This window comes from Nestor notabilis, unplaced genomic scaffold, assembly GCF_000696875.1.
Source record: "Nestor notabilis isolate BGI_N333 unplaced genomic scaffold, ASM69687v1 scaffold884, whole genome shotgun sequence".
Lineage (NCBI taxonomy): Eukaryota > Metazoa > Chordata > Aves > Psittaciformes > Psittacidae > Nestor > Nestor notabilis.
The window spans coordinates 81784-95002 of record NW_009924028.1 but is presented as its reverse complement, the minus strand read 5'-3'; the positions used below and the strand labels follow the sequence as shown (position 1 = coordinate 95002).

Below are 13219 nucleotides of genomic sequence, written 5' to 3'. Positions count from 1 at the left end.
AATTTTAATGTGTAAGGTAATTTACTTTTAGGCTAAGAGGTTAATTTCATTCTCTTTATACCACAGGCTCTGCGAAGTACTTAATCTTGATCCTAGGCATGTCCTGATTGCAGAAGTAATCTTCACAAATATTGGGGGGGCTGCCACAGCTGTTGGGGATCCACCAAATGTGATCATTGTTTCAAAACGGGAGCTGAGAAAAAAGGTATGTACTGCAAGCTGTTTGGCTTCTAAAATTAAGTACAAATGTTGACTTATGCAGTGTTAAACCTTCTTTTACCCCAGACAGCAAAATAAACAGATTATAATCCACTTTTTCTGCCAGGCTATCTCTTAGTATGACAATCAGACAGAACAGAGTGATATTTTGGAGACAAAATTGCAATGAAGAATAGACTTTTTGATATGGGTTAAGAATACCAGTTTCTTTTTTTTTGGTGGTGGTGCAGAGGATTTGCTTGTCAATGGCAAAGAAACAAAACAATGGAGGGCTGTAAAGAAAAGGCAGCAAGTTAAAAAAAAAAAAGGTGAAAATGAAGATGAAAATCCAAACTTTTTTCAGAATAGGCTTTCTCTCGGAAGTTAAAAATAATGAGACAATTTGATTCCTTTTCAGAAATTTCAAAATAGAAGTAATGATTCTATGATTCTATATGCAAAACCCCACAATGTGAGAGGCTGTGTTGCTCCCCTTGACCCTGCTGCAAGAGACACTGTCCTTCAGCTGCAGCCCAAAGGGATGTGGGGGGTGAAAGGAGAGTGGGCACTCCTCCCCTGCAGCACGGCCCGCAGCTGGCTCCCACCTCCTGCCAACATTTTGGTATCCCCAGGCTTCAGTGACAGATTTTAACTTCCAACGCTCAGCTTTTCTTTCTTTCATTTTGCTGGGTGACTGGTGCCAAAGGGAAGGCCTGGTGCTGGGTGGGACTGCAGGACCCCAGACACGCTGTCCTGCTTCCACCATCTCCTCCTATCCACATGGCCCTCTCTGCCCTGTGGATAGGCAGAGCCACTGCTGGCTGGTGTTCACGTTTGCAGCCTTCAGCTTCTGGGTGGAGCTGGAGTTTGTGTGAGTTCTCCATGCTTTCAGCTATCCTTGCCACCCTTGAACAGAAAGGCATCAAATCCCATGTCTGTTTCTGACACTGTGCTCCCCAATATCTTTTGGTGCATCACCTGTCTCTGGTGTACCGGGGGTAGCAGGGAGGCAGTCTGCTCAGGATGCAAGGGGCAGCAACTCCTGGGATGGGGCAGCTCTGCTCTCCTCCTACCCCTGCCTCCCTCCCCACCAAGCAGCACCGTGGAAAGGGCTATAGGGTAACAGGCACATCTGCAGGGGTGCCAAGCCCATGTTTTCTGTTTTGGCCAGTTGTCATAAATCCTCCAAATAGATAAATCTAAAGGAATTCAAAGTAGTGCATGTGCTAGTGTGGAAATACCTGTGCAAGTGGGATGAGAGAATTATAGTACAATTGTTTTTCTTTTTTCTTTTCTTGATTTGGAGTCAAATGTGTTTCTATTGCTGTACCAAAAAAGCATTTCTTAATTAACTGAATACATTCAAATTAATTAAGTGCTGTCCAGGTTGAAAAATGTCTTTGAAAGTTCATAGTATTTAATAAACTGAATGTTTACCTTCAAAATATTTGAAATGTGCTGCAATGAGTGTGTTTGGATGATGACTTTGGAGACTCTAATATTGACGGTTGAAGATTTGATAGCTAAATTTTACAATTTAAATGTGAAATCTGTGCAACTATTTAAAACTTCTTTTCAAAAGCAGAATAATTAGCACCTGCCAGGCAGGTCATTTTCCTAAACACTCAGAAACTCATCATCTTTGTAGAACCTTTAGAAGCGGCTATAAACATGAGAAGCAATTAAGCAATCACACTGAAAGGAAACAATTTCACATTTCTCTTAAATGAGATATTGATAATTTTAGGAGGACACAGATGTATAAATATCATAGAAATGTGACATTATAGCAAATTCAGTATTTGAAACAAGCACAAAAGCTTTCCAAATGTTTTCACTCTGGATCTTTTGCTGCATCACAGAAATAAGGATATAAGAACATTGATCAGATTTAACACGGGACCATGGGACTTGTACTGTTGTATTCCTATATTCTCAACTGTTACATCTATCTATATAAATACTTTTATGTAGATCATAGTCTATGGTCAAAGACCTATCTTTAGCTCTGAGGCTGAGTGGCATGGACTAGCTTATGTCCTCACTGCTTAGAGCTCACTCCCTCTAAAGAAGATTTGCTGGGGAGAGCTCTGGCAGGAGTAACTGGATAAAGCCAAGAGGGAGGGCAGGGAGAGAGCTGGACCATCTGGCCTCTCACAGTCTGCGCTGTTGAACTAATAGCTCAGTTCTTAATTTGTCCACCTGCTCCAGCATGCTCTCTTTTATTCAGAAGAAATATAGACGTTGTCTTGTCTCAGTAACTACTTCTAGCAAAGTTTGCTGTGAGGAGGGGTTATATGATCAGCTGCAAATCTGCCTCTGAAATGTGTAGGGTGTCTCTTGCTGTATTTGTACCAAGTAACTTTTTCAAGTGTCTCAGAGGTAAAAGTTCTTGAACGCAATAATGGCATTATGGAAACAGCACTTCATATGGTATTTTTGATACTCTTATGATGTTTTCTGCAGAAAATACCTGGGTTTTACCTCTTTTTAATATTATGGGCATGGTTTTTTCCATTCTAGGAAATTTTTCTCTTTGATATTTTAATTGAAAATCCCCTTTTCATCCTCTTGCACTTCCTTTTCAGTGCTATTTTTGCACAGTAAGTACAGGAGTACTTGGACAACTGCCTCTGTAGGAGGCTGAATAGTGTATTGCACTATGTAGGTGATTGGTTTTTCCATTTTATTAGATGCAATCAGTAAGAGCATTTTGCCGGTCTTTCTGAACATTTATTGTTGTACATGAGCCTCTAAAAGCAGCCTAGTAAAATATTATGCAAGTTTACACTTTCTTAGGAAATCTTAGTTTTTAAATCAATACAACATGAAGTGCAGCCTTGTTACTTTCGGTGCTGCTATTGGGTTTTAGTATTAGAATTGCTTTATTCTTTGTAGTGCTGGAGAGATTTTTCTCCCTAGGTTCTAGGGAAAAGTCATGTCATGTTAAGAATATTTTATTTAAAGTATATTTGAATAAATCATAGAATCACAGAATAGTTAGGGTTGGAAAGGACTTTAAGATCATCTAGTTCAAACCCCCCTGCCAATAAGTTTTTTGTTACAGTTTACTCATCGAATTCTGTTCATTTGTTCTAAGATGCAAGTGGATGCCAACAAGATTTTTTTATTTGTAGCGGTGGTTAATTTATAATACTGACACATTCCCTTGATCATGGATAGAATCAGTGGAACATTTGCGTATGAGGAGAAGATTTGTTGTACTCATTGTTCATGGAATTAGAAGAAGTTTCACAAAATAGCATTTATGTTGTGATTTTAGGGAAGGCAAATAACAGTTTTCATTAAGAGCAAATAGAAAATCATTCAGTGAACACAGATCATGTTTTAATTTTTTATTACCTTCAGAGTACTGCTACTGAGTGGCCATTGTTAGCAAAATCATGATTTTTTTCTTGAAGAGATATATGCTTCAGATTTTGGGAACTCCATTCTTATGTGCACAGTAGGGCACAAACAACTTCGAAATGGTCATTGTTTTCAGAAAGTTGAACACTAAGTTCTCATATTTGGGAACTTCACAGGTATCTACAGTCACCCCTTTCAAATCAGAAATAGCTTGTGCTCTAAGCTTAGGCTGTGATTATAAGTTCTTTAGAGAATGGATGGTGAATAAGTCTCCAGAGCAAAATTATGGTGTGAACATAGTGTACACTAGAGCATCTAGCTTTAATCTCCCTAAAAAGCTATAATGCTAAGAGCAAAAGGCAGTTTTAGCATGTGCTAGCCACTGGATTGTATCCTCTTATTTGCTGTCTTTGTTAGCATGTGATAAAGCTTGTTCTATTAATCTGATGTTTTCTGAGGATTTTGGGGTTTCAGCATCACACTCGGAGTTATTCCTGTCACTTAACAGGAATTTCCTGGGAAAAGACAGCCATCAGATTCTCCTGTTCTATTCTTCAGAGACTTTCAGCCCTCATGCTGATATTTAGTATGAAGAGATATTAGTTGATTATATTTCATGAAAAGTTGTGGTACCAAAAATTTATGAATGAAAGTAGGTAATTCTGAAAAATGGTAGAGAGAAAATCCTATATATGAATCTATAAAGGTATTTCAAGCACTGGAACATTGTGAAAATGGATTCCTATAGTTTATTGAGTTATTTTAGGGTTTTTTTATTTGAGTTTGCTGGGTACAAGCTTAAGAGTAGTTAAAACTACCCTTTTATGTCGACGTTTCATTGATTCCTTTTCTCAAGAAAAAATTAAATACTAGGTAAGGTATATGAAATAAAAGTTATGGGTTTATGGCTGATTTCAGATTTTTTCCCATCTCTGCATGTAGTAATCAAGATAAAAAAGGAGTTTTGTCAGTGTCTTAGACAAGCATTATCTTCATGTTACTGTGTTAAACCATCAGTGATTTCTGGCTCAGAGACTTCATGAGCTGTTCCCCCTGAGACAATGTAGATCTCAGTCACTCAGCTAGAAGGGATGTTTAAACCAATGTAGAAATAATAAATTACTCTTCCTCTTCCTCATTTTATGAGTTTTAAAATATTAAGTAAAGGCCATTCTGGCTATAAGCAAAGTATTTGCTGCTTCCTGAATTATTGCACCTAGCTATAATTTTTTGCTTTCTCTTTGCTCTAAAATGGCAGATTTCTTCTGGAAAGGTCTGAATTACTAGAAGTTAATTTCACACTTCCCAAAGCAATAAAAACAAATAAATAAATAATGATGATAGAAAGTTGTTGTTTTAGCAAAACGGTGCGATACTTCCTCCTAACATGAAATTGATATATTTGACTTTGCATTTAAAACTATAAATCAAGGAAAGATGCCCACTCTGTTTCAGTCCTGAATCTATAGGCAGTGGAACCTTTAGGCTGCTGTCTTGCTGAAACAGAATCTTCAGATTTTCTGTTGACTGTGAAATGGGAGAAATTTGATAAAATCAGCATAGCCTCAAGTAAGGGATGTTTGAAGCATGTACTATATCTGATGGATTGAAATCTCCTGGGAGAAAAGTGTTTCTTGCCTATTGTGCATGTCAATCCTATTTCAGTCTACTGTGCGGGAAAAAGAAAATCTTTATGAAAATGATATTTTGTTGTATGCAGCAGACATATGGAGCACTTTACTATGTTCTTACAATGCTGAATCCTGGCCCCAGTGGTGCAGAGGACTCAGGAGGTATAAAATGTGTTATCCACAACCACAAAGGGTAAGAATGTAGGCTCTGTGGAGGTGTTACATGCCCTTTCTAGGGTGTGGGAAAAGGAATAGGAGCAACTGATGAAGTAACTGTGCCACCATCTTGGCATCCTCTGCTGTATCTCTGGTACAATGTAAACCCTGTAGTCTCTTAAAGTTTTCCAGAGGCTGCTAGTTGACTACTAGCTACTTGACAATGTTTAGTGTGAAATCTGCCTTCTCCTGGCTAAGCAGCCAGGCTAAAGCGTCAGGGTGTGCAGTGGTCTGTTTTTCACTGGGATCCCTCCTGATATCAGCCATAAAAAAGAGTGCACTTGGTTGTCCTTGGCCTCCCCATGGCTGTGGGGTACCAGTTGCCCAAGGCTAGCGATCATCAGGATGCATTATCTCTCACCGGCTCATGTAGATCAGTGGAAGGAGCTAATGGGGGTGAAAGCCAGGAGCAAGGGATGGGAAGAGAATTGAATCCAGCCTTGCACTGTCACAGACAAGCTGTTTCTTGAAATAAGCACACTCCATGTTAGAAAACGATTTGTTTCAGCAGAATTGGAAAGCTGCTTTGCATTAGCAGCAGAACAGCATGTTTCTTTTCCCAAAGGGCCTCACAAATGAGAGAGATCAATGGTGTGGTATTATGAAGTTTAATAAAATCGTAAGATGGTCAAAGAAAGTAACCTAGCTACTCTCTTTGAAAACTTTGGGTAAGTTCCTGGATAGGATGCCAAAAAAACTAGTAGACAATTCTTTTGTCTTGTGATGGTGTCTGTAAATCCCTTTTAGGGCTCATCTTTGTCAGTTCTCATGTCACAGAGCTGTGCTAATCCTGGTTTTTCTTTTAAGAGTATTGTGATCTCCTTTTCATTTCAATTCCTTTGAATTATCAGTCAGACCTGAAATCTCTTTCTTAATCTCAGCATTTTAGTTCACCTTCTAGGTTGATGTGGTTTTCCTTTTTGTAGATAAATTAGTTTTGTGGGTTTCAAGTGACACATTTCTTGTGCCGTATTTTTTGTTTGAGAATCTTCTGCATTGTGGCACTTCAATAACAAAGCACAATTGTTGATGTGATATTCAAAATGTATAGGTAAGGGACTTTGTAAATCTTTGCATTTATTTGCAATGAGCCACATCCTTAAATTCAAGTTCCATTAACCTGTGATGGAGACATTACATATTTAACCTTGAGCATTTTCAAGGATTCTTTGGCTTGCTATTTCTCTTTCTTATTGTCTACAACAGCAGTCATCTTTATGCCTGAGTATCTCTGCAGAGAATTTCTGCTGGTAGATGGCATCCTTATTCATGATGTGGGGACATTGCTGCCCGCCCAAGAAAAGCTTCATCTCCACTGCTTTTTGCAACACTAAGTGGAGTGTTTAAAAGCAATTTTCCTCATTCTGATAATTCTGGTTTGAGTATATTCTGACCACCTCTAACTACTTTATTGCCCCTCAACCAGCTGTTTCCCAGTTTAGGTTTTGGGGTTTGTTTTTTGTTTTTTTTTTTTTTTTCAGAGGATAATCCTTTTTTTTTTTAGTCAGATTTAGGCAGATTTTGCTATTTTGATGTAGCTTCAGTGTTTTTACAGCTTAGTTCCTTTCAGCTTCCTACCTCTTGTTAGGCCATTTTAGAGAACAAACAAAACTGAATGCTTATTTTGCATACTTCCTGAATTATTTAATGGCACACTGTCAATACTTGAGAAATTTCTGAACCAAGGCCAGTTCACCTTGATTTTAAGAATTCTGGTTTTTCTGGCCAAAATTTTGTGATCTTTCTTTTTTGGCTATAATCTTACAGGTAACCCATATATAAATTAGATTTATTATCAATCTTAAATAACTGTAGTTCAGGAAATACGTATGGGGAATATGGACTTTACATACACTGGCAGCAGCTCTTAGAAACATTGAGCCTTTGCAGAATTTTATTTTATTTTTTCTTATTGCTATTTGTAAATTTCCTAGAGCTATGAATGTTGATTTCACCCTGTCCTGGGTTCAGCTACAGCAGTCATTTTTTCTCCTTCTTAGTAGCTGGTGCAGTGCTGTGTTTTTGACTTTCAGCCTGGGAACAACGCTGATAACACCGATGTTTTTAGTTGTTGCTCAGTAATGTTTACTCCAACCAACAACTTTCTCAGTCTCATGCTCTGCCAGGGAGGAGGGGAAGCCGGGAGGAAGCAGAGACAGGACACCTGACCCAAACTGGCCAAACGGGTATTCCATACCATAGCACGTCATGCCCAGTATATAAACTGGGGGGAGTCACCCAGAAGGCCCAGATCGCTGCTCGGGTCGGGCTGGGTATCGGTCGGCGGGTGGTGAGCGGTTGTGTCCTCTCCCCTTGTTATTCCTCTTATCATTATTCTTGGTAACAGTAGTGGTTTGTGTTATACCCTAGTTACTGGACTGCTCTTATCTCGACCCGTGGGAGTTACATTCCTCCAATTGTCCTCCCCATCATTCCGGGAGCGGGGGGAGGAAGAAAGTGGGGGAGTGAGCGAGCGGCTGCATGGTTCCCAGTTGCCGGCTGGGCTTAAACCACAAAACACCCCTCGTAGAAATCTGTAGAAGTCTTCTGTAGCTCCGATTCTTGACTTGATGCCCAGAGGTCAATCTTTCTAAGCATTTATAAAAAAGTAGCTTGTAAAGTCTGTCTGGCAGAGATGTCAGACATTTGACTGGCTGACCTATTATCTAGGCAAACTGGATGAAGGTATATTATTTTCCTTTGTGGTACCATGTTTTTCTGTCCAATTCTTCAAATCATCTTATTCAAATTCCTGAAGAGTCATCTTTATACTTTCATAGAAGAAATGGCAGTAGCTGACTTATAGTGAAAGGCCAGTGAATGAAATTGTATACAGTTTCACCTTTTAGTGGCTGGAGAGTAGAAAAGGCAAGGAATCTACTATTAAATAGCAACTAAAGATAATTTTCTTTAGCTCATGAAGCTGAAACCTGTATTTTTAATAGGATCAAATTCTAATCCTCTGTCTGCATATTTATGGTTTGAGATTTACTTAAGTGTCTGCAGACTATGGATTTTTTGCAAAACAGCATTAATCTTTACCTGGCTACAAAAGTTCTTTATGACTTTAATCAGTTTCTTGTGTTGTGTGTTATTTTATTATGCCCTGGGGTGCAATAGAGAGAAATTTTTTTTTTTTCTTTAAAAGAACACACATTTAAGGTAGTAAGTCCCCAATAGTCTTAACACGCGAGAGTAGTATTGTCTGATGTTGCATGGGAAGCTGTTTTTAATATCTGTTGGCATTATGAAGGGTCTGTAGGTATTTGGTAGAAGACAAGTCACTAAAGAGACAGAAAGTTGTGGCACAGAGAGATCCCATAACTTTCTAGAGTGTCTGGGAAATCAGTGAATTCTTTGAAAATTCAGTTTGGGCAAGCTGAGCTATCCAGGACTTGGACCATGCTTTCATCCAAGTGTCAAAGGTCTGCTGTGCTGGGACCACTGGTTCACACAACCTTTGCTCTATGTAAGACAGTTCCTTGATACAGAGTACTTAGATGTGATTACCATTGGAGCTTCATGGACAGCTTCTTTTGGGCAGGCTAGTCAGGACTATTTCAGAAAATCACAGCCCAAAGGCTAACCCTGATCCACTACAGTGTGTGTAATTTGGTATCATGGAACGATTCAGTTGAAAGTCCTTGGAGGTCATCTAGTCCAACATCTTACTCAAAGCATGGCTGTGAAGTGTATAGAATTATACAATAATAGAATTGTTGTAAAAATCCATGTTGTTATCAGTTTAAAACAAAAGATGTTCATTAAAGTTTAACTATTTCTGCAATTCAGTGTGATTTAAAATGAACTTACAGTGATTTAAGTGAAAAGTGAAAGTTAATTATTCAGTTTAGGATTTTCTACCCATGTAAAGAACACTAAATGTATTTCAGAATAACTTGCAATGCTATGTTTTAGTTTTCTGAATTAAATTGTAATGTGGCTTGTCTCCTCGAAACAGATGAAATACAGCTTCTACTGACTTGGAACTTAATTTATTGCTTTATATTTATTTTAGATTGCTAAGGTACATATAGTTGAATACTTTTCCCTGTAGGAAATATAGAGAAACAACTGGTTTTTAATTTAGGCTTTCATTTTTATTTCCAGGGATTGGATTTTGCAGCCTTCACAGGTCATATGTTTGTTGGCATCTGCCTTGTTGTTCTGGTCTCCTTTCCTTTCCTCAGACTTCTTTACTGGAACAAAAAACTTTACAATAAGGAGCCAAGTGAAATTGTTGGTAAGTGGGAGTGTGAAAAAATTTTTATTATCACTACACTGAATGTGCTAAACAGAAGCTGAATAGCGCCTATTACAGTGTTGTCCTCAGATGATAGTGCCTGCTCTCCTGCAGCCTCTGAACATAAATTTTTTAACTAATAATTTCAGGCTTATTTTTAGTCATGATATTTTCTGACTTCTAGAAATGGATGTTTTTCTGATGCTAAGGTTGATGTGTTGACATGAATTATTAAGAATCTTTCAAAATTTATGAGGATATTTTGCATAATCTATAGCCATAGGCTTGAATACCGGTGTGCTCTGTATCACAACAGATAACATCTGCTCAAGGTGCTGAGTTCACAATCTAGCTTTAGAAATATCTCAGGTTTCCCTTATGACAGGCACAGTGTCACAGCATTGCCTCACTGCTGGTTTTCTTCCACTGGATTTTTTCAGCAATCTTTTCCTGGTCTGTGGTCTGTGAAGGACATTTCCTCAAGAGTAGAAGAACTTTCCAAGTTCTTTCCACTTTGCCACTGTGGCTTTTCCAATTCTAAATTTCCCCAGTGTATAATTTCTCTAATTCAGTAGGAATAAATCTATGTCTATTAGCTAAAGCTGTTTCAATGGCTGTTGACTACGTTAGTCCCTTTTTGCCTTAATGCTTTTATGCTTTTCTATTCAGTTGGTTTGAAGTATTCATCTTTGTTCTCAGGCTTCTGTTCAAGTGGTGAAATGTAACAGTAACACCCAAATGTTCACAATTTCTTTACGAGGTAGGAAGAAATTCACTATAACTTCTTAGCAAGCTTTGTGCAACTAAAATGTATAATCTGAACAGGTGGGTAATTGGCTCATTTTCCTATTCCTCCTTCTCTTCCTTGTGGTGGATTAAAAGCTCATAATGAGCTGCCAATGTGTGCTTGCAGGGCAGAGGCCAGCTCTATCCTGGGGTCAATAAAAATCAGTGTGGACAGCAGGTTGAGGGAGGTGATTCTGCCTCTCTACTCCACTCTTGTGAGACCCCACCAGGAGTATTGAGGAGCTCTGGGATCCTCAGCACAAGACAGACATGGACCTGTTGGAGTGAGTCCAGAGGAGGGAGACACAGATGATCACAGGGGTGGAATACATCCCTGTGAGGACAGTCTGAGAGAGTTGGTATTCTGCCTGGAGAAGAGAAGGCTCTGGGGAGACCTTATAGCAGCCTTTCAATACATAGAGGGGGCTTAAAAGAAAGATGAGAACAGATTTTTTTAGTGGGACTTGTGGTGATAGGATAGGGGTAATGGCTTTAAACTAAAAGAGGGTAGATTCAGACTAGATACAAGGATGAGGGTGGTGAACCACTGGAACAGGCTACCCAGACTGATAATAGATGCCCTAACCATGGAAACATTCAAGGTCAGGCTGCATGGGGCTTTAAGCAACCTGATCTACTTGAAGGTGTCCCTGCTCATTGCAGGAGGGTTGGACTACATGGCGTTAAAGGTCCCTTCCAACCCAAACCATTCTGTGATTCTGTATCAAAATGTAATTACAGAGCAAGTTCCTACCTGTTCTACACAGGGCTCAAGAGTGAGAATCTTTCAGGGAAAAGATCATCCCTGGGAAAGGAATTATCTTTTTGTTGGGGAGGAATGGAACCATTGCAACCTCCCAGACAAAACCCTATGTAATTAGACATTATTATAAAAAATGACTACTTTTTTTGTATTATTCAATTGTTGGTATTCAGCATTAGGATTTTTTTTTTTAACTTCCCAACCTTACTACTTAAAAACAATTAGTTTGCTTTTAGTAATTTCTTATGTTCCAACAGAAGTCATAGCTTCATGGACATTTCCATGAATAACTAGATTTATGATATACTTAAATTTTCTTTAAAAATGCCAGCTTGCAAGGTGTCTTGGGATAAATAATATCTAAACAGTCAGAAAATTCATTCTGTCAAGTGCGAGCAATTTTGATCCTGACATAATGGAATTATTCTGACATAATGGAATTATTTTGTGAATGCCTAGTTAGGAAAATAAATTTTTTTTTCTTTCATCTATAAACTTCTAAAACATTTATTTTGGATTTCTAAGAAATCGAGTATGAATAACATTTTTTCTTTTATTAATTTGAATGGTACAATTTACTCACTGACACAATATTTCTGCCAGTTAAATACTGTACTAATGAAACACTGACTAGCATATTCCCTCAGTTCATCTTTTGGTAATCTGTTACTTGCAGCTTAGTATGCTCATGTATAGCAGTCTCCTAATCAGCGTACCATGTGTTATAATTGGCTGCTCTCCCATTGTTGTGAAGCTAATCAGTAGCTGTTCAATTAGAGCAAATGCTGAAGAGCTACTCTTTCTATTGTAATTTTCTGTGAAAGGGGAAGAAAAAGCCACCAACACTGCTCCATTAGGAGGTAGCTGTTGTGATTTGGATTTGCAGAATGTGCTCCAAGGTGCTTTCAGGGGTCCTACCATCTCAGATTGCAGTGGTTCTCTGATAACTTCAAATGGCTTGTTTGAAGCAGCTGTTTTAATCAACTGAATACCAGCCTTTCCTCACCCTGCCTCCAATTAGCAATTAAACAAGATATGTGAGACCTAATTGGTATATTATTATACTCCCCAGATTTCTCACCCCCCCTCCCCTCCACCCTGCCCCATATGCCATGTGCTTTAGGATTTTTTTTCTGTTGTTTTAGGCTCCATGTATTATTGAGAATAGATAAGCACTAATTTTAAGAACAGACCATGCTGTTATTCTGAGGATACACTGGCAGATTAATTTCAATGTTGTGTGCTACCAGTGTCTTTAAATTGTTACCTTTCAGACTGAGCTGCAGCACCTGTGCACCAGAAAAAGCATATGTTCCTTCCCCAGGAGCTACTATCTACTTGCAGAGGCTTGAAGCAGGGCATATTATGAAAGAAAAAAGAATCTGAAGAACTCAGCTGTGAGAGAGAAAATCAAATGCTTTTTAAAAATTAAGGGATATTTTGAGGCCTTTTTTGGGTGCGACTTTTAGCTGAGAAACCTGCACCTTGTTTTGTGGGATGCAGGAAAAGATGCTAGGGTTATAGTAAAAAGCTGAGAAGGTTTAAAAAGTGTATATATATAGTGTATATGCATATATACACTATATATATAAGTGTATATATAGTTTCCTAAAAGAATATGTAAGGGGAAATAATATGCGAGTGTAACAGGAATTAAACTTGCTTTCTCCCCTCCCCCCAAAAAACTAACCTTGAAACCAAAGTTTTTGCTTCCCTTAAGTGTTAACAATACATTATTTTGTCCCTGGGAAGCACAACAATACGCTACTATGTGTCGGCTATCAAGCTGTGGAGATATGGATATTGTGTTTGGGAAGGTTGCTGTCCTCAGGACAGTGAGTGTCACATGGCCTAGTGAGAAGTATTGTCATTGACATTTTTGCCAAAAAGGAAGATTTTCTTATTAGCACAACGACTTATTTGGCACCAATTCCCAATTTTTCTTGTGTTGCTTGCTCCAGTTTCTGATTGTTTTGCTGGCTGAAAGAGAGACACACTGTAGAAACAGGAGTG

The 13219-nt window shown here is 38.5% G+C and overlaps 1 protein-coding gene across 1 annotated transcript in view; it reads left to right on the top strand.

Annotated features, from left to right (window-relative positions):
• Positions 1 to 66: 66 nt before the first annotated feature.
• Positions 67 to 13219, top strand: part of LOC104404079 (P protein-like) — a gene marked incomplete at its 5' end in the record, with an annotated part of 68773 nt that continues 55620 nt past the window's right edge. The window contains 2 exons of the mRNA XM_010012430.1: positions 67 to 205; positions 9525 to 9657. Coding sequence (XP_010010732.1) covers positions 67 to 205; positions 9525 to 9657 — 272 coding nt within the window. The remainder of the gene's footprint in view (positions 206 to 9524; positions 9658 to 13219) is intronic.